Genomic DNA, 27,298 nt, shown 5'->3' on the forward strand with positions numbered 1-27,298 from the left:
TTTGAAAGCAAATGTTTCAAAAATTTCTAAAATAATAGTATCGATATATATTTCTAACGATGTTTCGAACCACACTGGAAATATTATAAAGAGTACACTTTCAGAAACTTCAAAAATATGTAAGTTGTACTCGATATAGTAGGATAGAAGCATTAAAGTCTCTGTTCGAAAGAAATGCGTAGTAAGATCTGTGATTTTCTTACAAAATTGAAAATATAAAACGTATTATTAAAATGTTTCAAATTTATACTTAATTCAAACGTATATTGTGTAGCTAAATTAATGTTTATATATTTTAACTATAAAAAGATTTCCTAACAACGACATGTAATTTTAACAACAAACAAATAAGGCTAATAGTCAATTTCTACTGAAAAGTAGCCATGAGTGCCACAGCTATGCGAATAACGTTTTCAAAGTTCTCATTTATACAGCACAACTGTCTACAATTTTCGATCTTTGTTTTTCTTGCTGATTACTATTCCATTCCGAGTGACTTTCACGTCAAAGTTCTTTGAAGGGATGGCAGTATTTTGCCACCACATAAATGTTTTGCATTCTGCGATAGACCGACACAGCGCCAATTTTATTTGCACCATTTCCGTTGAATCAGTTTTTGGATTGAAATGTATTTTTTGTTGCGTGGGTGGGTGGGATGAATGATTTTTTTTCTAGGGCGGCGCTATCCAAACTGTCTGCAACAATTGAAGCACAGCCACTCGTTCGGGCCAATACATGGATTGGTGGACTCCGCCAAAATTATAATTTTCCTTTAAATTTTAAATCACCAATAAATTATTTGACGCGCGCGCTCTGCATGTGAAACCCGAACTGAAGAGACTGAGGAAATGAACAGTGTAGCCACATCAATAAAAAAATAAGGCTGTGTTCAGTGTACTTATTACTACATTTTTATCAACACTGAAAAAGGGTAGCCATTTAGTGCAACATTCGCCATTAAATGTATTTTCCTAAAAAATTATTGGAAAATTGATGAAAATGGAGGAAAATGTAGACTCTATAAATAAGGGTAGGAGCAAGAGTATAGCTCTAGTCTAGGATTAACCGTCACAGGTCTGAGTGCACCACAAAACTGTTGAGAAAAATCCAAATAAATACCAAAAAAAGACAGCGACAGTCAATATATGTGTAAACGTTTTTATTTAATGATATTTTTTGTTAACCGGTGGAATCAAAAAATTACCGTGAGTTTTCTTATAATGAGGTGATTTGATATGAGTATAAACGGGAGATATTTTTTGGTAGGTTCCCCAGAAAAACGCCAACACCAATCTGCTACTGGCCTCCGGTATTCCCAAGAGGAGGTCAGTGATTATTTTTTTGGATCTCCAACGAGCCGTTTGTGTTGTGTATGTGGATGTGTGGCCTTGCTTTTGTTGACAGCACGTAAGCCGTTTTGGTGGCCGATGGTAATAAATCCTCAATAATTTTTGGCCGGAAAAGAGGTAATAGTGCTAGACATCTAAGGCTGGCGGTTATCTGAAATATATCAAAAGAAATATAAAGAAAACGATAAATTTTAATACTGGGAGCTGGGAATAAACCCATGCCTTTTTGCCCTAAAAACATTCCCTAACTTTGAAAAAGATCATGTTTCCATCTAAGTAATCATTTTAATCACAATTAATCATTATAAGAGACAAATTGTTTAAGTGTATCTTGTGTTGTCCTTGTGAATGTCAGCATTTTTATTTGAATTTGTAAGGATTTGTGATTTGACTCCAGATTGTTTTTAAGTGTTTAAAGGTCATATAATTCTCTGAAGGAAGACTAAGGATTCGTCGTATGTAGTTTTAACGCCGGGTTGGCCTATTCAACCATTATAAACGAGCTCCTTTATAATAGGGACTTGATGAGTAGTTTTTAAAGTGTTATTTAAAAGAATCTCTAGCGTTTCAAAGAGGAAATTTTAATATCGAATTTGTTTTTGTTTCATTGATGTATTGAGTGATCTGGGGTTGAAGAATCCAAGACAGGTTTTTTAGTTTTAAGGCTTATATTATAAGAATAAATGTAATATGTGTCGATTTTGTTACCATAACTAATATGTTTTAATTGTTCTTTTAGAGAGGATTCTAAGAAGGTGATGAGGTGAGTGTGTGTGTGTTTGTGTGGTTTCCAATAATATTGATACGTTGGAACGTTTGGAAACCATGGTTGGGAGGGCAAAATGTGAGAGTAAAACATCTATACTCTCTTATCAAGGCAGGAGTTGTGTTTTGAATGTAATGTGTTTGTTTGAATAGTTAAAGCTTCATTTTCGTGTTCGCCCTGATGGGCTAGAGATGTGGACGGGTTGAGGACCATAGCCCAGAGACCGCTAACTAGCCGGAAGGTCCCCTCTAGCGCCGCCTAACAGGGAGTCGTAACAGATGGCGCCCAAACCAAAGAAAATAAGTTCAAAACTTGAACAAGAATATTTAAAGTACAATACAACCTAGTCACTAAATCCATAGAATATAGGGAATCAAGATAGTCATAAGTAATATCGCGAAATCCGTCAACCTGGCTGATATTAAGCCATGTTTTCTATGGGAAAACATGTTAAGTGCAATATTAGTATAAGGTATGTAGGATTTTTAGGATAGTGCTTCCATTATATAGAGGTCAGTGCAATAGCTTGTTCGTCTAGTGTGTAACATTGTTTGTATTGTGAATGACCAGTGTTCCTTTTGTTTTTGTGTATATGTAAAGTAGTAAAAATTGTTAAATTTTCGAGAAGCAGGGATAAGTGCAATAGTCATCCAAATCGCGAGTATTAGGATGTTAGTTGCCGATCCTATTTGTGAGATCGGTTTTCGTTGGATACGTAAAATTTGTCACGGAGAAAAACTTAAAACAAAGGTATTTTAAAACATTTGTGTAATCGTCCAATTTTGTCGATCCTGCTTTGATAACCGCAAGGACATTTTATAATACTATTAAAGAAATTAAAAAAATGAAAACACACACACCTCATATAAACCCCATCTTTAAGAAACCTCTTAATATGTTTATTGTGAAATTTAAATTGTTCTGTATTGTTTTGTATGTCATTCTATACTTTTTATTTATTTCTATATAATTTATTTTTTTAGAGAGACCGCTAACTAGCCGGAAGGTCCCCTCTAGCGCCGCCTAACAGGGAGTCGTAACAGATGGCGCCCAAACCAAAGAAAATAAGTTCAAAACTTGAACAAGAATATTTAAAGTACAATACAACCTAGTCACTAAATCCATAGAATATAGGGAATCAAGATAGTCATAAGTAATATCGCGAAATCCGTCAACCTGGCTGATATTAAGCCATGTTTTCTATGGGAAAACATGTTAAGTGCAATATTAGTATAAGGTATGTAGGATTTTTAGGATAGTGCTTCCATTATATAGAGGTCAGTGCAATAGCTTGTTCGTCTAGTGTGTAACATTGTTTGTATTGTGAATGACCAGTGTTCCTTTTGTTTTTGTGTATATGTAAAGTAGTAAAAATTGTTAAATTTTCGAGAAGCAGGGATAAGTGCAATAGTCATCCAAATCGCGAGTATTAGGATGTTAGTTGCCGATTCTATTTGTGAGATCGTTTTTCGTTGTATACGAAAAATATGTCATGGAGAAAAACTTAAAACAAAGGTATTTTAAAACATTTGTGTAATCGTCCAATTTTGTCGATCCTGCTTTGATAACCGCAAGGACATTTTATAATACTATTAAAGAAATTAAAAAAATGAAAACACACACACCTCATATAAACCCCATCTTTAAGAAACCTCTTAATATGTTTATTGTGAAATTTAAATTGTTCTGTATTGTTTTTGTATGTCATTCTATACTTTTTATTTATTTCTATATAATTTATTTTTTTATTAATTTTTTTTTTGACTATTTATATATTATTTTTTTTTTATTTTTGACTTCCTTTTGATCTATTATATTTTTTCGTTCTATTATTTCTTTTATTCCTAAATTTTTATGATATTTATGAAATTTTGTTTCTAATTCAAAATCTAAGCAGAATTACCCATACTTAGTAGCTGCGAATGTCTGAAGAAAATACAGTAGACACCAGACGTCGTAGTAAAAGAAACCGCACAGCATCCTTTGATGTTAGTAGGATTTCCGTCCAAACCTTACCTAACTAATATGTTCTTTGAAAGACGCCTTATTTAGAAGATACAGTACCACAAGGTCGAATTATGAGGTAATGAGCGAAATAGTGGACAGAAAACTCAAACCTGGAGAAGATATAGACAATTTTTTTCAAACCATTAATACTTTACGGTCCAAGTTTGTTCAACAAATAAGTGAAGGTGAATTAATACAAATAGTGAAGAGAAATTTAAAGGGTGAGATCTTAAGGATGGTCTATCCAATGTACATTTCTTCAATGGAACAGTTGAGAAATGAATGTACCCAGAGAAAACTTGTTCTAAAAGAGAAAGGCGAAATGTACCAATTCCCAATAGTAGAAATATTCGGGTGACCGAAATAAGCAGTGAAGTATATGATTATGATTATCACAATCTGGATGAAATACCAGAAGTGGCAGAAGTTTCCACGGGGCAAGTTTGCTGGAACTGCCGCAAACCAGGTCACCGATTTATGGACTGCTTATCAACACAAAGAGCTTTGTTTTGTTACCGTTGTGGGCAACCAAACACTGTGGCACCCAGATGCCCTAAATGTCTTTCGGAAAACTCCCAAATGAACAAGGTGACAGCGGGGAAGTCTTGTTCAACGAACCCACCCGCACAGTCAAACCAGATATAGCACAATCAAAAGCTAATAATTACTCTTCTGTAAGACACTACATACCACTTGAGATAAGGAAGGCCAATTACGAAATAGTTAGAAAAAATATATTCGAGAGTGAGGAACCAGAAAATGAAAATCCAGTTGCTAGCGACTATACTGCCGGCTGGTATTGGCGATTTATTAAAAATTTTGCTAGCATTTCCGCACCACTGACAGATACTCTCAAGAAAGGTTCAAAATTACCGAAAGTGCAAAAGAAAGCTTCGAAAAGTTAACGACTTAACGACAGCACCTGTTTTGAAACACCCTGATTTTTCAAAAGAATTTTTTATTCAGTGTGATGCCTCCGAGCATGGCTGTTTTGTTTCAAAAGGCTGAAAATGACGAGGAGTACCCAGAAGCTAAATAGTTGCCAACGCAACTCTAGCGTAACAGAGAAGGAATGTTTGGCTGCCGTTATGGCTGTTAAATGGTTTACACCCTATGTGGAGTTAATGAAGTTTACAGTCATAACGGACCATGCAAGTTTGAAGTGGCTGATGGGAGTAACAGGCTTAAGTGGTAGACTAGCTCGGGAGTCACTTACGTTGCAGGAATATAATTTTGAAATAGATTACCGGAAAGGCAAAGACAACGTAGTGGCGCATGTCCGCCACTACGTATCCCGATTGGAAGTAGTGGAGGAGATTGAGGCGATAGATGATCTATTTGATTTTGAAACTACTGAGTTTGAAAGTCAGGAGTATAAACATTTATTGGAAACTATTGAGAAAAATATATCAAAACTGCCAGACATAAAAATTTAAAACAGTCTTATTTTTAAACGCACCAAAAGCGATATAGAGCTGAACTAGAACAAGAAATGCCGTATAAGTTATGGATCTCTGAGTCCCTTACCCATATTTTAATCGAGAAAGCTCATAGCAAAACAACTGTAGCCCATGGAGGCATTGCAAAAACTCTAAATCGGTTGAAAAGGTTTTATTACTGGCCAAAAATGGCGGTACAGGTAAAACAATACATCACTAATTGTAAAATCTGTAAGGAAACAAAGCCTGTTAACCAGAATATGCAGCCAGAAATCGGGAACGAGGCCATTACCGAACGACCATTCCAAAAACTATATATGGACTTTTTGTAGATCATTTTTCGAAATTTGTTTTCCTCAAGGCAATGAAAGAGGCTACTACATCCAATATTATTCAATTTCTGGTAGAGGACATTTTTAGAAAATTCGGTGTACCTGAAACGGTGCATGCCGATAAGGCGCACAGTTTACATCAAAAGGGTTTAAAGTTATATAAAATCAATCACCTACAAACAGCACCCTATTCACCGCAATCAAATGCATCAGAAAGGGTGAACCAATGTTTTCTAGCGGCGATACGCGCATACCTGGAAGATGATCACAGAGATTGGGATGTTTATTTGTCCGAAATTGAGTGCGCTCTGAGATCATCGGTACATACAGCCACAGGTGTAACACCCTTTTTTGCCCTTTTTGGCTATGAAATGTATACGAATGGAAGCGACTATAAATTGGCTAGGCAACTGCAATCTCTTTGCGACCACAAAATAAATGAATTAAATCGAAAGGACAAATTAGAGATAATCAGAAATAAAATTTCGAAAAACTTGCATGAAGCATACGAAAGGAGCTCGAAGCGTTACAACCAACGAGCTCGAACAGTAAAGTTTTTACCAGGACAAGAGACATATAAACGAAACCACGTCCTTAGTGATTTTAGCAAAAATATTAATTCCAAATTTTGCAGAAAGTATATCAAGTACAGAATAGTAAAGCCAGTTGGAAATAATATTTATGAAATCGAAGACATGCAAGGAAGACCCTTAGGAAATTGCCATGAGGACGATATATTTTTATGGCATTTTGTCGAACAGATATGTGATCATGAGGGAAATAACTACGGCCAATGACCATGTAGCTGAATCTAAACCCCATGAATGGCTCACCCATAACAATTGCAGGTCGGAACTATGCCATCGCATACTTGGGCAAGTTAGACCATCGAGGTAGATTTTCACGTGAGGCTCTAACCACATGTTTCTAACTGCTTCCAAGAAAAAAATACTCGTTCACTAGAAACCTTTATAGGGTCAGGAAAATTTGGAATTTTTATAGAATATCAATTAGTTGTACTGGGTCAGATGGAAAATAAGATAATTGTTCCATATCCTTTATAGTTTGACTTCAAAGAATTTAGAAAGTAATACCCGCCACAAACTATGTTTGGCTATAAACCAACGGATATAACCGGCCTTCTATTGATATGTCTTGGTTCACTTTTTTCTAAAATTATATAATGGTATAACAAAACAATCTCTTATGTATAACAGGGTCACAAGATAATAAAATAGGTTTTGAATTTCAACAAAATCATGTGGCTATTGTTCGTACCAAGACGTATATATCACAATTATCTTTATCCATCTTACACAAGAATATAACAAGAAATTTTTTCAAAATAATGCATTCACATCACATTCCAATAATCGAAATTCTAATACACCTACACGACCATACTAGCCCACATACCTAATCTCAAGCAGCTACTTTCAGTCATCATATATTATCAGTCATCATTTAATATCTATTCATTACCTAATTTTTATGTCATATGTACCCACAGATAATCCCTAGTGGTGACAGGATTAAAATTTGTCATACCCAACCTAATCACTTCACTGTTTTTTTTTTTATAAAAAAGGACACCTCTTTTGGTTACACTACCACAACTAACAAAACAATGTTTTAAAATGTGTTAAGATGGTATCACCGAATACCAAAAATTCCTAAAATGAACCTAGCTAACATAAAAGGCGTACCGATAAATGAGACTTACTTGGAGAAAGTCATAGTTGCACTGCAAATTTCCCTAGATATTCATCAATGGATTTTCGTAGTCTGGGTGTTGTGTAGAAATAACCAAATGTATCGATTGCCCGTATTACATACGTTGAAGATTCGCATTTGCCTGTGAAGCAAAGAAGAAAAAATTAGTACTACTAATCAACACGTATGGCGACAATACAAACCAATTCCGCCAAACTATGCTCACAATTGTTTCCAGGTTCGTCATAGCACCGCAACTAGACATTTAAATGACAGTAGGCCTTTATAGGCCTTGCAATATTCCCATACAAAAATATCCACTGGTAACTAAAGGCAACTGAAAAAGAAAAAATAATTATAGCCAATTGTATGCATTAAAAGTCTATACTTACGATTGTCCTTGACTGTAGGTCACACACAATGGATTTAGGATAACCTGTAAAAAGAAAAATACACAATTAATTACATTGAAATAATCACCTTCAGCTTAACACAAAAAAATGTAAACAATCTTCTTCTTATCTACTGTAATGAAATGGCATTCACCAGTGAATGATGACATTCATTCATAACGTTGCCAATTGATTCAAGAAACGATGAGGGTGCGTAAGCGCAACTTGTACGTCGACGCAACCGCACCGTTTAACGGGTGGAATCAAAAAAGTACCGTGAGTGTTTCTATTATGAGGTGGTTTTATAAGATTATAAACGGGAGTTATTTTTTGCTAGGTTCCCCAAAAAACGCCAACACCAATCTGCTACTGGCCTCCGGCATTCCTAAGTGGAGGTCAGCAATTGTTATTTTTTTGGATCTCCAACGATCCATTTGTGTTGTGTGTTTGGCCTTGCTTTTGTTAACAGCACGTAAGCCGTTTTGGTGGCTATGATAATAAATCCTCTTTAATTTTTGGCCGGAAAAGGGGTAACAGTGCTTATCATCTAAGGCTGGCGGTTATCTGAAATACATCAAAATAAATTTAAAGAAAACGACAAATTTTAATATCTAGAATGAGCTGGGAATAAACCCATGCCTTTTTGCCCTAAAAAGATTCCCCAAATTTGAAAAAGGAAAGGTTTCCATCTAATTAATCATTATAAGAGACAAATTATTTAAGTGTATGTTGTGTTGTCCTTGTTTATGTCAACTTTGTATTTAAATTTTTAAGGATTTGTAATTTGACTCCAGATTGTTTTTAAATGTTTAAATTTATATAATTCTCTGCAGGAAAACTAGGAATTCATAGTATGTAGTTGCAACGTCGGTTTGGCCTATTTGTTACCATTATAAACGAGCTCATTTATAATAGGGACTTGATGAGTAGTTTTTAAAAGTGTTTATTTAAAGGAACTCTAGGGTTTTGAAGAGGGATTTTTTTATATTAAATTTTTATTTCATTGTTTTATTAAGTGATCTGGGGTTGAAGAATCCAAGGCAAGGTATTAGTTTTAAGGTTTATATAATAAGAATAAATGTAATATGTGTTAATTTTGTTACCATAACTAATATGTTTTAATTGTTCTTTTAGAGAGGATTCTAAGAAGGTGGTGAGTGTGTGTGTGTGTTTGTGGGGTTTCCAATAATATTGATACGTTGGAACGTTTGGAAACCATGGTTGGGAGGGCAAAATGTGAGAGTAAAACATCTATACTCTCTTATCAATACAGGTGTTATGTTTTGAATGTAATGTGTTTGTTTGAATAGTTAAAGCTTCATTTTCGTGTTCGCCCTGATGGGCTAGAGGTGTGGACGGGGTGAGGACCATAGCCCAGAGACCGCTAACTAGCCGGAAAGTCCCCACTAGCGCCGCCTAACAGGGAGTCGTAACACTGCTTGAAAAAATTCAAAGTAAGACTTCCGTAGACCGGAACTTCTGATATTCGTGTGTATTCGCGCTAGAATATGTTTTTTTAAATTACTATCATTCATTCATTCATTCATTTCTGTCATTAAAACTCATATATTTAATAATATTATTAATATCAACATGTGCGATCCTAATAAAGTTCTTCTAATAAACAAAAAAAAATAGAAAATTTGTAGCAAAATTGGCTGAGAAATGGAAATTCGACCATAGAAGCTGCCACAAATTTGAAGAAAACAACAAGGAGTGGTTAGACGGATAACTTTTATTAGCTGACTAATCGTGGAACACCCGATAAGAAGTTTGACGAATGTTGCAACAAAACGAAACTAAAATGTTATCCAAATGGAGTCCAATTTACGAACTATTCAGCTCAAGTGGCTTTACAAGATATGGTAGATCATATTGTTACGCGCCTCGAAGAAGCTCATTTTTCTATCAGAATTTAATGTTGCTGAAAGGAGTAAGCAGAATCTCATTTCTTGCGGGCTCAAAATCGATATTGAATCTTTTATGGAATATGCTTTACAAAACGCATAACTTTTTATCATACTGTATCCATGGAGCCGATATAATTAAAGTATCACCACTTCAATTACGAAAAATGTCAGAAATGGAAGCCCAGCGAAGATTACCGCAATTTCCGTGAGCACCATACGCGAAAGACATCCCAATTAAATACAATGAAAGACTTAATGCATGCGCTTTTGTGTTGATCCCTTGATTTCAAATTTACGCAACCACAAGGCAACCAAAAAAAGAAAGATGCCGATAATGATATTTTACAACTTTTGTCAGAACATTGTGTATCCAAATCGTTTACATTTTTTCCTTTTTTTATTTATAATTATATATTTGTTATGAAAACAACTGAAATGTATGCAGACTTAAGGCCAAAAATATTATTAAAAAAATTAATAAATAAATGTTTAAAAAAATGGTTTTATTATTAAAGTTTAATGAGAAACATTAAATATACTAACCTTATCATGTTTTCCTGAATGAAATAAACAATGTCTAAAAAATGAAAAAAATGCAACTTTCGAAAAAAAAAAATATATATAAATACATTAAAAATTTGTTTTTGTTTAACTTTGTAGCTTAATCTATTTTCAACTAAAAAAAATATTTAAAAAACCAAAATTCAAAATCCCTAAGCGATATTAATTCAACGCCGCTAGATGAGCCTTTTAGCCCATTGTGCGTTGGTTCTTTTTTTTCACTATTTTGTACCTTAAGAACTACATACACTAATCTAACTTAACCTACTCCATTACCAGGAACGTAGCCCGGATTTCACTTCGGGGGGGCCCACTGAAAACCAAAAAATATTTTTTCTTGTGTTATCCTACACCATCGTTAGCTTTTGAATAGTTCTACGACTTTTAAGGATTTATAACGGAAATTCGGTCACAAATTGAGAGCTTTTCCGTTTTCTTACTATTTTCCATAAAAGTCATGCTAAGAACCATTGCAAATAAATGTTATGAATAAATAAAAATTGAGTGATTTAATTCTTAAACGTTATAGAATTTTAACGACCAGGATTAAAAAATCACATCATCCTATTGTTTTACTATGCGTACACTTATTTTCAAATTTCACTTTATTTTTGGTAAATAAATTTTGGTAAACCCAAAATATCAAAGTACAGCCGATTCGGTTAAAAAATGTTTTAACAATACTCAAAATACGAGGTACCGTTACATGAGAGCTACCGTAAAAAGTGGATATTGACCATTTTTGGTAGGGAGATTCTCCGCCCATTAAAATCCCCCCCAAAAAAATTGCAGCAAAATTGGTTAAAAGTCTTGTCCATAATTTCGTTTTTTGGGGGTTCAATATTGATATTTTTTTATACAGACATAAAATAATTAATGAGAACCCAAAATATCAAATAACAGCCAATTCGGTTCAAAACGTGGTGCGGGCCCCCAGGCTTCGTCGGTGTCCATTACTTATTATCAATGCATCCACAGCGCTGATTTCTTTTGTTTGTGTTTGTTTACGCTGCATTGACATCTTTGTGTGTGGACTTCTATCAAATCGATATAATTACTGCATGCACCCTAAGCGGATGCTGACATTTTGAAGACGGACTTTCTTATGATCCGGACGCGCAACCAGATAATGGGCTAAATTTATTATAGGAATTCATGATTGTGCTCACGGTAGCTTTTCGTATTTCATCAAAATTGATTGTGGCGACTCATCAGCGAGTTCTTAATCAATCATTTTAAAATTATTGTATTTCACAACTAAAACACCGTTTTATCACTTTGGAAGTCACACAGAAAGTGATAATTCGTTTATTGTATTTGTATGACATTTGTAACTTAGAACTATTTAGTGTTACCACTTTTTCTTGTAATAATTTGACAATTCATTTACATACGTGTTCAAATATATATCAGTGTACTTTTGTGTATTTTCACTGGAGATTACTGAAATCGGATGCGCATAAACATCTTATGTACGTTGCGTGATATTTATCCATTTTAAGATTTTGTCATAGTAAAATCCATCAGGCGGCACACTTTAGCCGCTTTATAACATCAAAAAATTAAAATTTTTAGGAAGAGATTGATTCTTTGTAGGCAAAACAGAAGAAGAATGCGTCGCATATTTTAATGATTTAAGCCAAAGCGTATATTAACCATATTAAATAAATGAAAAAAAAACGAATAATGGCAATTCAAAAAGTTATTTATTTTATATTATATTAAGCAGTATTTCAATGTGATTTGGCACGTATGCAAATAAAACAAATGCGTTTAACGATTTGTGAAGAAATTCGCGAATTACAAAAAATAAGAATTAATTTATTTTATATTTGTGAAAGCGAGAAGATTTAGAATGAGCATATTTGTCTTAACCTATGTACTAAAACTCAAGAATGTGCTCGGAAAGAATTTTTTTAATTTCTTTTAAAGGAATTTAAAAAGATTTTGGAAAAAAAATGATAAACAGAAATAAAAAATATGTCATTTTGTATAACGGAATCCCTGATTACAAAAGCAGCTAACGTTCGCGTCTAGCGGCTTGACGCTAGAATAGATTTTATTATTTTCTCTCTTGCTCTCAATTGAGTTGCCATATTTTAGGTAAAAATCAGCAGTGCTACCAACATTTAAATGGAAATATACATCAAAATATAGGCAATGCTGTTAAAAAATATATATTTTCCAAGATTGTGGACGATTTTTAACGAAGTAATAATAAAATGGAAAAAAAATTGATAAAAGAAATAAAAAATACGACATTTTGTATAACATGGAATCTCCTGATTACAAAAGCACAATCAAAAAGGTAGAAATTTTGAAGAGTATTGCATTTTGTACCGCTAGCCGCTTAATCTTTCGTTTGGTTTTCACTCCGGCGAAAAAGTATGCCGTTGACTCCTGACACTCTGGTTGCGTTTAGACTCTTAGAGTCTTTTACCGTGTGTTTCTTATTGGCAACGGGGAATCCCGACGGCTGACGTTCGCGTCAAGCGGCTAGAATAGATTTTATTCAATTTTGCTCAGCGGCAACCTCAAATTTTCTCTCTTGCTCTCAATTGAGTTGCCATATTTTAGATAAAAATCAGGTACCAACATTTCAATGGAAATTTATATCAAAACATATGGCAGTGCTGTTAAAAAACAAATATTTTCAAAGATTTTAATTAAATTCCCTGTGCTACAAAACAACAACAAAAATTATACAGGTGTTCTAATGTACCAATTCTGTTTATTTGGAGTCCCTGGAACACGAAAATACCTTTGGATTTTCTGTGTAACTTCGAAAATGAATTTTATAGCGGTAAATGTAGAGAAAAACGTGGTAGATTTTTAATTTGAAACGCGAATAACTTCGTTACTTTCTAACGGATTTGTATTATTCTTTTTTCTTTTGAACAAGATATAAAAGACAAATTTTTATAAAAAGACAAAATTTGTTTTTCTTCGAACTGTACGATGAAATTATGATATCAAGCCGTATAAGTTTCATTACATTACGGAAAAAGAAAATTAAATAAGCTTTCAAAAATGAGAAAAATCAAAAAAATCGGTTGAAATCACATTAGATATAAGATGGAGCTTTGAAATGTTGAATTCCTCATAGTTTTAACTTGTTTTCTTTATCATTACCAAGTCTAAAAATATATTTCTATAACCAAACAAAAAATATTCACATATGAAATTGCATTATTTTGATATTATTTAATATTCAAAATACATAGAAAGAAAAGGAATACTTTCATACTAAAAATTTTCATGTTTAGTTAAAAAATTGTTAAAATTGTTAAAAAATTGTGATTATTATTATTGTTGATTATCTGACCAATAGTCTCACGAAACTCAAAATTTAAATGTTTTCATTTATCAACCACGTCGTCATTAAGTTGACTATAAGAAAATATGTAAACATTTTTGGAGTTCAGTAAAATTTTGAATAGTACAAGCAATGCAAGACCTGTTGTATAAGACTTCATTAAAATAAGTATTGAATAATTTTTTAAAAATATAGATGACTAAAGATAACAGTTTATAAAAATATATGACAGATAGGGGACATACATTATATAGATGGCAGCGAGTTAAAATATATGATTATTCTCTTAAAAAGAAGATAAATACACAGAAAAGGCAATGAGTATTTTTACTGCAAACCGCGCCTAGAAATTAGAGGGTATGACAAGCAGTTGTGAGAGAGAAAACAAGACAAGGGATATCAATAAAACAGATACGACAATAACAAACAATGGAAAAGTAACAAGGTGCGACTTTTAATAAAGGAGTTTCAAAAAATCGATTCCAAATTTTGGGACGTTTCCGCAATCAAAAATAAGGACTTTTCTTTAATCCCTTAAAACAAAAACAATAACAAAAAAATTTTGTAAATTAATTTTCTTTTCCTTTAAATCTTCAAATATATATGTGCCAAGTTACAAACCTTAACAAGCTTTGGTATTGATTTACCGGCCCATTGAAAATTTAAAATCGAGAATGGGGAGATTCCCGTAAAAGAGATTCAACATAAGCAGTTGCAAGCTAGCCGCTGTTCAACAATAGCTTTTTTTATCGCTGGATATTGCCACCACTGAATGGCAATCGCTCGTATGAGTTGTGTCTGTTTACTCGATATTTTGTTACCAAATGTTACTGGATATTGACTATTTACTCCAAAGTCCAGTAAAGAGAAACCAGTTCTACTCTGAAAACTTACTGAATGTTACTGGGTAAAATTCTTCTAGTAAGATTTATCCCGCACAGTTCGACGGTCAATATTTTTTTTATTTTCTGAATTTTATTCTTTAATAATTAAAAAAAAATAAATTTCAAGCATTTTAAGTGAAATTGAGTGATATTTTGCAAAATCTTACTGGATGTTGTATGTTTACTTTTCTCAATATTGTTGCAAAAGAAATATAACTCACAAAGTAAATGTTACTGGAAAGTAAACAGACACAACTATTGTCAAATTCAGAGCTTGTTTTAGGCGTTTGGTTGCCACCTTGTAGGAGGCAGACTCCTCTGCTTTGGCTTGGATATCGTTATCCGATTCGCCAACCATCATCATATTGTTGACAACTATGTTGCCAACTACAACCTTTGACATGGCATGAGTAAAGTACTAGAGTAAACGTAGAAAGGGCTTGTTCGAGGCGTTTGGTTGCCACCTTATAGGAGACAAACACCTCTTCATTGGCTTGGCTATTATTATCCAATTCGCCAACCATCATCATATTGGTTGGCAATTATGTTACCAACTAGAACCTATAACATGCCGTGGGTAAGGTACTAGAATAAACGTACAAACGGCTTCAACCAGCATCTATGGAATAATCAAAACCATGATGAAATAACAAAAACCCCTGTTTTTGTCTCAACCATGATGCAATAATAAGGTGATGTATCAAAACAAGAACCGTTGTTTTTGTCTCAATCTTCTGTCCAATCTTTCCTTATAATATTTCACATGGTTTGCAACATTGCACATCGAATTCAAGTAGAAATTACCAACTTTGACAGTTAATCGAGACATCAGCTGCGCTAAATGGACTACCCATGGCACAATGGATAGGTAGAACACCGATTCCGATGTTCCAGTCTCGTGCCCAAGCTGATTAATTTCAGTCGTTGTTGCCGACAGATATTTACCCTCAGCCTATGGCTTGTTGAGGTCTACGGAATTACCTCGATTTATAAAGGTATCAAATAGTTGACCATCTGTAGAGAGACACCAGAAAAGGTTGTCATAAAGACCCCATCACCATCAATTTTTAAAATTGTACACTTTGTGGAGAGGTACTACAAAGAGTTGACAGACGGTTTCCATCTTCGTACTTGATCTAAGTAAAATTAGGATTTTACGGTGGTCAAAGTTTTGATTATACAGTATTTTTCGGTTAATTGCACATCAAAATTTGCACAAATTTTTGTTCAATTAACCGAGGAACCAATTATCCGAACCCGCTTACTATGAAATGAAATATTTTTGACCCATCATGTGGTTCAATTAAGCGTGGAAACCAATTAACCGTAGGGTCAATTAACCGAAAAATACTGTATTTGTATATTCCGTTCAGATCATATATGATTTACAAATTTTTAAATTTTGACCCTTTGTAGGAGAGTTACTAAAGGAGTGGGCTGATAAGCCCCATCATTAAACAGTATATATGTTTTTGTTAATGTATTAGATAGTGCAAAGTTTGGTTTAAATTGTATGCTCTGTTCGCATGACATAAAAGAAATTCATTACAAGACTGAGTGTTAATTCGCCTAATATTAGATCTATAAATATTGAAAATGTTTGTGGATAGTGATCCAATGGGCCCCATCTTCGCACTAGATCTAGGGCAATTAACACTAGATTGTCGAAGACGGTCATTTTGACCGTTTTTCCATTTTAAGCACAAAAGCAATTGTGTATATTATGACACAGCTTTTTAAAATTTGGTGACTTTTTGGACCACATAGAACTACGTTTATTAATCATAGTAACTGCGTAAATAATGTAAAAATATTACAAAGTAAGAATGAGGTAATTTTGACCGATTTTAGGCAATATATGTACAGTATTTTTCGGTTAATTGCACATAAAAATTTGCACAAATTTTAGTTCAATTAACCGAGAAACCAATTATCCGAACCCGCTTAATTGAATAGTTTGTTCAATTACAGTAGTCACGTATAATTTGAACTTCAATGTCAAATACAAATTACGCTTTCTCGCAGTTTTTCCTTAGCAATAAACATATGTTTTGAATTAATAGAGGTCTCACCTAGTCTTTTTCACAAATTATGTCAAATATGTATGCAAAAAAATGGCAGATTATTTGTCAATTATTATTAAGCAATTAACCGGTGAAAAGTAAAAGGAAATTTATTTTTGATGACATGAATTTTGAACCAATTAAGCAGGAAAATCAATTAACAGGGTTTAATTATCCGAGAAAATTTACATGTATTTTCCTATGAAATATTTTTTGCCCCATCATGTGTAGTTTTTTCTTCACAGTAGAGATCAGAATATAGTGTATGGCCATATAATACCCTTCCAGTCCCACTAAATGCATACCAGAACCTTCCTGGCCGTTTGTCCTGCCTTGGTCATCGTTCGAGGTGCTTCACCGCTCTTTGACCACGATCAATTTCGCACAGGGTTTCGTATGCGATCCATTCCTCATCTCCAGTCGATCTCATTCCCTTTGGCTAAGGCTTCGCTGATGGAAATTCGATCCATTCTAAGATCCATCCACCCAAACATCAAGCTTTTGTTTGAATCCAGCTTTGTGTAAATGGCTTAAAACAGTTTTATGGTCGATTTTTAGCTTCAATGCGATGTTACGATTGCTAACATGCCGGTCAACTTCGATCATATCTCCGATTTCATCGTAATGTATTTCTTTTTCCTAAACCTAATACATATAAACAATTTGGAACTTTATGCACAACCTTTGTGAAATGAAGTGAAATATATGATCGAAAGGGTAAAATTTACACCCACCTTCAAATTTAAAGGTTAAATCATGGTCAATATGCAATAAATAACACAAAGTACATATAAAAATTTTACAATTTGCGGCGTTATTATTCAGTATTATATGAAATTTGAGCGTATTTACAGATGATTTCGTCCACATAGCCCAGTTTTGTACGGCAATTACATTGATGCAGTAGAAAGTGAGAAGAGGAAAAACATCGCTCTCTTGATGACGATCAAAAGAAATGATGTGCAAGTAGTAAAATCAGTGTATACATATGTTTTATTAATCATTTGTTAATACTTACATTTTATTTAAATTACAATTTACAAAGTTAATACGTCATGATATTAATAATGAGAAAAAATTAAAACTAATTTAAGGCTTTCCCAATGGAATAATAAAACTCATGTAATCTGCCGTAGCACCCCATTGTGCTCTCTGTGTTTGAAATATTATGATCCATACTGTTAATGCCACCGTCCAAACGAATGTTCCAATTCCTGAATATATGACGTACTGTTTGATTTGCTTTTGTTCCGGATATGAGTTTCTACCGAATGCCTCCTTGAAGAACCAAAAGAAATTTACTGCCCACAAGAATGGCAGTAATGCAAATCCAGCACGAAAGTATGTGCGGCACAATTGCAATTTTTGTTCACCCGTAGCTTTGGATATATTCATATTGTTTTTCTCAAGTAATTGTTTGTTTTCTTTTGTGTTTAGTTGAATCAGTGATGAGGTGCGTTGTGTTGGCCAAATCTAATGAACCAATCTAATTTAAAAACGTTCCGAACGCTGCGAATAGTTAGAGACAGCAGAGAATAGCTGATAAAAATCAAATCGAAACAAAATGGCACTTATCATGTTTACGAATTAAGGGCGAAGCAGAATGCTCGCCATCCGTCGCGTTATTTGTTATCGAAAATACAACAACCACAAGGAAAAGTTGTGTTTATGTTATCGTTTCCTTGAGGTTGTTGTATTTTCGATAACATATAACGCGACGGATGGTTCAACGCGAGCATTCTGCTTAGCCCTTTAGTGTGACAAAAAGGAAAAGTAAACTAGCTAATATATTTCGATTAATCGACTTATTTATATTTGGGACTTTTTAGGACTCAAGGGCTAAGCAGAATGCTCGCGTTGAGTCATACGACGCGTTATGTGTTATCGAAAATAAAAAAACCACAAGGAAACGATAACACAAACGCATATCGTTTCCTTGTGGTTGTTGTATTTTCGTCGTGTACACTACAATACAAATACCACAACCACAAGGAAACGATAACACAAACGCTCGAAGTTGATGTGCGCTGCGTTTCGGAGTTAAATATATTTTAACTTTTTGCGTGCGTTAACGCGATAACAAAAAACACCCAACGCGAAAATTCTGTTTAGCCCTTTAATGAGAATCAACGCGTTACGCGTTTTTTATGCAAAAATTTAATATATATATATATATATATATTTAATTCCAAAGTGCAACATCAGGCGTTGGTGTTATAGTTCCCTTGTGATTGTTGTATTATTGCCAAAAGATCACATGTTCGAAAGCAAGTAAAAAGGTCCTTAATTTCGTTCCTCCATTATGAGGTGCAGGTTACGCCATTAGGATTTTTGGTAGGATTTAAAACGAAATAAGAAAGAACCCATTCGGTTAAAAAATCCACACATAATCCCCAAAATCCTGTATAATACCAATGTTTCTATGAAAAGAAGATTTGCTAACCAATGAGAATTCAAAATAATAAATTATAGCCAATTTGGTTGAAAAAAACTTACGTTTGAACAACTATTGGCTTTCGTAAAAAATTGTCAATATTGTACATTTTTAGTAAGACGTGATATGTTCCCTTACTGCAAGAATCTACTAGATCTTACTATTTTCTTCAATATCATAAAGGAAAATTCGTTATCGTAGCAAAAAGTTGTAGATTCTTGCAACGGGAACAGACCAGATGTGTTACGCAATAAGAACCCAAAATACCAAATTACAGCCAATTCGTTTGAAAAACGTGTCCATACTCCCCAAAATACTGAAAATTAGGAGGTATTGTTATATATGGGGACTACCGTAAAAAATGTAGACCAATATTAATAATTTTTGGTGGGAAGATATTATATCGGTCTCTGGTGAATATTTCGAGGTTTTGCAAACACGATGGCAAATGTAATATACACTCCACCATATGATGGAGGGTATAATAAGACTGGGAAAATTGTGCTAAAACATTCAAAATACTAGAGTATCTTGAATTTCGTAAATGTTTTCGATCTGTCTCAATTTGTTTAGATGGTGGCGTGATTAAAACATACGGACATGTCTATAGCGTCATAAAATGTTACGCATTAAAGGGTCATAAGTGAATATTTCGATGAGTTACTATACTTTGTTGAAAAGCAATGGAGCGTAAAAAGTGAACAGAATTGGTCTGTTTCAGAATTTTTCTAATATTAAAACTAGTTAAAGGGGAAACATTTCAAAATCGCACTCAGAGTACAAAACAATTTGAAAAGTTTGAGAACGCAAATCTAGTAAATATGTCAAAATAAGATGGCAATACTTCAAAATCAATATAACAGCCAATCAGAAGTTGGCATTCCTGTTAACAATTTTTACTCGGACAAATTTTTCGAGTAAAACGTTTACAAAGAGAACGCCATTTTGTTTTGTGCTCTCTTAAATTTGGTTCAATGTTTTACCAGTTTTGTGGATTCAGGAACGGTTTTCGAGTAAAACGTTGCAAAACTTGTAAAATTAGTAGATTATTTTAGGTTCTGGAACGAAACTAATATTAAAATCTTAATATTTCTCCATATCATAACAACCGATGAAGAGACATCTATTGAAATTGTTCGAGTTTACAATATTTTTATGTCTTTGATAAATTTTTCTTTTAAAAAACTCCCTGTGTATCGTGGACACAAACCATGTTTGATGCATATCTCTAACTCATAACAGATGTCGCCTTTTTTGAAGCTTGCGTTGGAATTTTAAGATTCGGATGTTCCAGTAAACGGCAATCAATTCCTTCTTTTCGACAGTGATAAATAAAATGCCAATATAAAGAAAAGCAAATGGAATATCGGCGAAAACCCCACTGAAATTGCTATTTAGGGTAATTTTTACAAGAATGAACCAGTATGGAAAGTAGTAAAGTCGGACTGGGTCGACCATATGATACCCTTCACCACTTTGGGTATATTGTACATACATATCCTAACAGACGTCGCCTTTTCGAAGGAACATTGACATGAAATTGAACGAACTTAAATCTAAATCTAACCCGATTTTCTGGTAGGGACAGATTTTCATCTCAAAGGCACGAAAATCCCCCTGAACATGCAGAACAACAACATCAAGTGTAAACACATATACAGAAAAACCATAATATTTCTGTAAATGCACTTGTCATGAGCGAACAAATATATAAAAAAGTTTGTTAGAAATACTTCAACGTACAAAATATCCAATTATAGTAACTTCAGTATATTGTACAAAATTGTGTGTCGGTCGGCCAAACTTTGGGTCTTAAGTGCACAATTTACATTAAATCGGACGAAAATATATATGAGAGCTAAATCTAAATCTGAACCGATTTTCACGAAACTTAGCACACATCATTCTAGCTTCATTTCAGTACCCTATGCTAAATTTCGTGCAAATCAAAAGATATGTAGGAACTTTGGTGCCCCATTTACCTTAAATCGGACGAAAATATATATGGGAGCTATATCTAAATCTGAACCGATTTTCTCGAATCTGGACGCACATCATTCTAGCCTCAATTCAGTATCCTATGCTAAATTTCGTAGAAAGGGAAAGATATATAAGTACATTGGTGCCCCATTTACCAAAGTTGGTGAAGGGTATAAAAAATAATTTTAAGGGTACAATTCGAATACGAAGCGATTTAAATAATTGGTACTGTGCACTAGGTGTATACTAAATATAAGCTGTGTATATTAGGTGTATATTAAATATAACCTGTAAATCATTTTGTTGCCAGTGGGCAACATTGGGACACAAAGTGTTAATTAAAAAAACAACAACAAAACAAAAACATTTTCTAAAAAACATGGAGTACCTCTTGTTTATGTTGCTTTTCTTGCTGATTTTATATTATAAAATAATAATATAGTATACACCATTTTTTAGTAGGATGCATACTTTATTTTTCTCAAATAAATACCTGATCGGGTTGAATTGTTTTTCATTTACTGCCCCATAATTTCATTTTTTATTGCTACACTTTTATAAGAACAAGATGTAGCCCGTCAATATTTTACAATTTAATTTTGATTTTTGGTTTTGTTGTGCATCCCCCAAATTCAGTCGTCATTTACCACAACCCCTATTTTGGTACTCCTAATTATTTGTACTTGTTTAAAAATTATTTACGATTACCCTGTCATTTTGTGAAAGTTATTTTATTCAACCATATCATACTCTAGTGAGGGTAATTGATATTTTTTCCGGAAAGATGTGATACAGTCATTAAATTTTTAAATTGTTGTATTTTTTTCGGTTGAAATTTGTTTATTTTGTAACACTTTTTGTGAAATGCGTTAAAATGTTTTAAATTTATTTAAAAAAAAAAATCAATTTGTTTCACATTTTTGATTGATCGAAATGTTACTCTTTTTTAAATTGTGAAAAGTAATGAAAACTGCTTTTCATCATGTCCCGTAAAACACGAATTTCATAAATTGTCTTCACTAATCGTTTCTGTACAATAAAAAAAAATGTAAAACTTTCAGTCGGATTTAAAAAGAAACCCCACAAAAAGACATAATCGTTGGAAATATGGTGGAATCAGACTGCTATTTTTTTATTTAGGAATACTTGGCCAAGCTTCTGTAAATAAAAACCAGTGAGCGGAGCAGTATAGTCGGACGGGGCCGACCATATGATACCCTACACAACTACCACGAAAATCTAACTATCTGCAGTTCTTTATTCTGAGCTTGGGCAATATTTCTGACCGACTAGAGGTCAACAAATATTACAAACATTCAGTAAGTAATTCTAATTACTTGTCCAGATTCCCTTCATCGTGGGTTGTATTGTGATGTTCGGCTTTCAACTGTGGCCTATAGATCGCCTCGAAAAAAAACACATAAAATTAAGTTTTCGGTCCACTTCATCCCAATATTATTATATGATCATCACCGAAAATTATAAGCGTCGTCCTTGTCCATACCCGTATCCTCATGGAAAATTTTTAAGCCATCAGGACTATATTTCCGCCCTCTAGTGTGGTAATGGGTTACTAAATAATATCTGAATACGTAAGCACCTGTAAATATTTAAGTGTAACTCCCACATCCGAGTACATACGACAAAAAAATTGGTATCAATTTAAAGGTCAACTACTCCTCTTGGATATACTATCAACATCTCGGCGTCATGTCCTTCAGAAAAAAATATATATGCCATAAAATACAAATTTTGTCATTATTCAGCCAAAAGAAAGGGTCAATTTGACCCGCTGTATATTGACCGATCTTTATCAAAACAGGCATGCTTATACTTTGGCACGATCTCCTTCTCCATATAAAAATTCTCAATGTTTGGGCCTTAATTGCAGCCCGATAGTATCCGTATGTCCAACGTCAGAGCCAACTAGTCCAAACAGGACTGGACTTCACTACCCTAATTTAACTGTGATAAAGTCAATGTTCGAAGATTTAAAAGTAAAATTCAATGTTGTTCTTAAAGCTGACATCCGAAACTCACCATTATTATTAACACACTAGTTTCTACTTTTGAAAGAGGACGTTATACGTCATATCTAGAGATCATCGAAGTAAGCCCAAGTACTTACGGGATGTTAATGACATTTCTGATAATTGTGGGACAGTTATCAGTGATGACCTGCAAAAGGCTGAGCTCTTCGTTGAACAGATGCGGGAATCTAAATCATAGATATTTTCCATCTGCATGGAAAGAAAATCTGGTTGTTCCAATTTTAAAATCTAGTTCCGACCCAAAAATATGCGGTAACTATCGGTCAATTTCTTTGCTCTCCCCGATTTGCAAAATATTACAGAGCCTAATATATACGAAAATTAAAGACTTCATAGACGAACACCACATTTTGAGTTTGACCGCGATCTCCACATATGTGGCTGATGGTTTTAGGCCATTTCAAGGCTCAATTGCTGCCAGCCTTGACTTCGGACTCGACGCTCATACGTGTAGTATAGTGGCAAGTTTTCTGGAATGTAGAATCTTCAGGATGAAAGCCGGTGAGAAAGTCTCTGAACCTGCCTGTGGACTGTGTTGTTCGAGCTCAATACTGATAAGTGTGTTTTTGTTTGCTTTAAAGGCAAACCCAAAGCATCACTCCCTAAACTGAGGAGATATATACCCACTATAAAAATAAGAAATAATACTATTTCGGTCTCGGACAGGATGAAATACCTAAGCATAGTGTTTTAGAACATGTTTAAGTTTTGTCGCCATGTGGACTTCATCCTGTCCAAGGCCAAAAAAGTGTTCGGTTTGAGAGGAGCTCTCTCAAACTCAAATGATATTTCAATGAGGGCTTCAAACAGAAGCACATATGCTTCTGTGAAATTCGATAGCATCGATACCTATATGATGAAGATATATGTTAAAGATATTCTCCAACTAAATGGACCTTTTCGCCAAAAGTCACTTGCCTCCTGCAGCTTTATTAAAGCTACGCGATGAGGGTCTTTTGTATGACGATAGCCGCCTCATGTTTTATCAGAGATGTCACCAAAGGTATGACTGGAGTACAAACCCTGTGTTCAACACGGGACAATAATCCCATTAACCCAGTTCCCTAACAACCCCACCCCCTTTTCCTGCATATTCTTTGTAAATAGTTAGTATGTACGTTTATTACATAAGCATAGTATATAAGTTTATTATTATATTAGTTTTAAGAAATACACATTTACAAAATTGGCCAGTTTTTCCTACATTTTTCAGACAATAAAAACAAAAAATGGAACTGAATTTAATCCACATAATTAAAACTGAACGTATGCACATCTTGTATACTTTAGATCGTAGTCTCGACAAATTAATGTAATTTTGAGAATATTTATAAACAATATATATACTTTAGCTATTGAGTATATTTTGTATAAAATGGCCACAAACCGAATTAGAAAATAAGTAGGATATTTATTTAAGACAAGTTGTTCTAAGATTTGTCCAGCAGATTAAACTCAAAGGTCCAGCTTTTGGCGAGTTGGTAGATGGCAACCCAAATTGTAACAATTTTTTTACCAATTTCAATAAGGCTCACCTTTGGGCCAAACAAGTGAGCTGTGCCAAATTCGGATCATAAATTCAATCTATATTTTGTTTACAGTAATACATAAATCTACTCAAAAAGTTATTCCATGTATATTCTCAAAAGCAACTATGGAAATATACAAACATATGCAAACGACAGTGTTGAGTGAAAAATTCAGTGTTGAGTGAAAAATTTATGCATAGGGAAACTATATCGTACACACAATATAGACAATTATGGTTTTTAATTCTGTCAAAATATGTAGCATACATTTTAATAACAACCACATTATTATTTAAATGACTTGCATATTAATTCCACAAAAAACATAATTCTTTTAAAGATTCTAACAATTCGCTAAACTTTAGCTCCAGAAATACACCGCACAATTTTGTAGTGGTTGATGTATGCACATAAAATCATTTAGTAATTTATCGCACGCCTTAACGTTTTCAACCGTTATCATCTAACTTAACCCTTTTTTTATTGTTAAAGGATTTTCATGCTTCCATTTTTTGTAAGTTTTTTTATTACAATGTATTAAACTGTGTATTCAAAAAGACACCACTGGTGTCTGCATCATTGAGGTCCAGGTCGAAATCGTAGATTAATGATGCGGCGATAGACACTTTACTACATATTTTCCATTGGCTCGGCATGAGTAACATTGCGGTTTAAAAACATGTGTATGTCATTATCTTAACAAATGATTCTACATTGTTTTGCATATGCTTAATGTTAAAGTGTATTCGGAGTCATTTGAATGCGGATGTGTATATGTAACCCTTTATTGTTCTTTTACACTTTTGTTTGGAAAAGGATTTGCTTATTTAGAGCAGCACGCCTTAACCCTTGTACATCCCTTCTGAAATAGTGTTAACAAAAAATGATTGTTATAAAAACTATTTTTTTTAAATCCTGAAGTAGTGACTGTCTGGCACACACATTTTCAGATATTGTTTTTGTGGAAGGGTTGTTCTGAACATTTAGTATTGGGTGACGTTTCTTATGATTGTTCTTTATGATCTCAAAATATGCATATTTTTCCACCGTTACACTTACAACTTGTTACACCTTCCAATCCGTATATTTCTTAAATAGGGCTAGATAGCTTTATGCGGTACTAGGCTGTCCATGCTCTGAATAAATAATGTTCAAAATTACAGACACTCAGGATGGATAATGTGGGTGAGATCTTCAACATACGACATAAAATTGAAAGATAAATATGTATGGCGTCTTTTTAAAATCTTAAGCTGTGGTGCACAATTTCTGGTAAGAAGTCTTTTATTCACAGAAAACGATTATGCCAAATTATGACCAACGCTACAGAAAATTCGATCAAAATCTTTATAACACCTAAATAGAAAATAATGTTATTTATACTCCAATATCCCGGAAAGACATATTACGGCTACTACAATGGGAATTTTTGGTCAGAATATTTGACACCAAGAGAAGATATAGGGGCTACCCGGAAACTTGGACCAATATTAATAATTTTTGGTAAATAGATCTTGTACTCCGCAATGATTATTCAAAATATAAAATTACTGCCAATTTGGTTGAAAAACGTGACCAAACTCCCAAATACCATATTACATCTATGAGTATTTAGGTCGAAAAAGTCCTCAAAACATTGAATAATGTGCACTATCATTATATGGAGGCTATTCGGAAGTTTTAGCGAATATTTTTAGGAACATTTTCTACTCAATCACCATCCAAAATATAAAATTTCACCTAAATGTCGAATATTACGCGATACCGTTATATGGGGACTACCCGGATACTTGGCCAATATTGATAATTTTTAGTAGATCTATTATTGAGCAGAAAATAAGTTTCCCAAATATTAAATTAGAAGCAAATCATGAAAAACCGAGTCACATATAAAAGAACCGAATATTTGGGGTTACCGTTATATGGGGTCTGTCCAGAAAAGTGAACCAATATTGAACATTTTCAATACCAAATATCCTAAAAGTAGTAGCAATGAATAGCAAATTTCAATGCTCTATTATCTCATATATTAAAATTTAATTAAATCCGAAAGCCAAACTTATATGTGCATTTCAATTTATTAAATTTGAATTTATGTTCCACGAATTCAATTATTAATAAACGTATATCCACCGAAACGCTAGAAAGCAAAATTTCAACAAGGCTCGCTCATAAACATAAAATGGAAGATATTCAGTACTGGAATGATACTATATGTTAGATCTGATAAATACCAAGGTATTACAAATGATCTGTACAATCCATCTTATGGTGGAGGGTATAAAAACAAATCTAAAATGTCGAAAAGTATCAACAATACTGCTAAGGCTAGACAACGTTTGCTGGGTCAGCTAGTTATAAATATTTTGTATTATGATATTAAGATTTTTCAAAACCCAGTATAATCTCAACATATCACAACCCATACGAGTTTCAGATGATTAGTACGGAATTCCACAAATCCGACCTTATGACACGCCTACAACATTTTAAAATAGTTTGCATTGATCGCATGTCAGTAATTTTTCGTAATGTATATGATAAAACACAATGGTTAATGTTTAAATATACT

The 27,298-nt window shown here is 33.6% G+C and overlaps 1 protein-coding gene across 1 annotated transcript; it reads right to left on the reverse strand.

Moving 5' to 3' along the window:
- Window positions 1-17,819: 17,819 nt before the first annotated feature.
- On the reverse strand, window positions 17,820-18,127 carry LOC133332790 (gamma-secretase subunit pen-2-like). The gene has a single exon (XM_061541163.1). The coding sequence runs from the start codon at window positions 18,125-18,127 to the stop codon at window positions 17,822-17,824; it is 306 nt and encodes a 101-aa protein (XP_061397147.1). The 3' UTR covers window positions 17,820-17,821.
- Between the last annotated feature and the right edge of the window lie 9,171 nt (window positions 18,128-27,298).

This window comes from Musca vetustissima, unplaced genomic scaffold, assembly GCF_032173495.1.
Source record: "Musca vetustissima isolate MV318-11 ecotype Yass unplaced genomic scaffold, APGP_CSIRO_Mvet_v1 utg6757, whole genome shotgun sequence".
Classification (NCBI taxonomy): Eukaryota; Metazoa; Arthropoda; class Insecta; order Diptera; family Muscidae; genus Musca; species Musca vetustissima.

What these genes read in the sequence shown, in the direction of transcription:
- LOC133332790 (XM_061541163.1), bottom strand. Translation starts at nt 18,127, where the DNA reads ATGAATATATCCAAAGCTACGGGTGAACAAAAATTGCAATTGTGCCGC.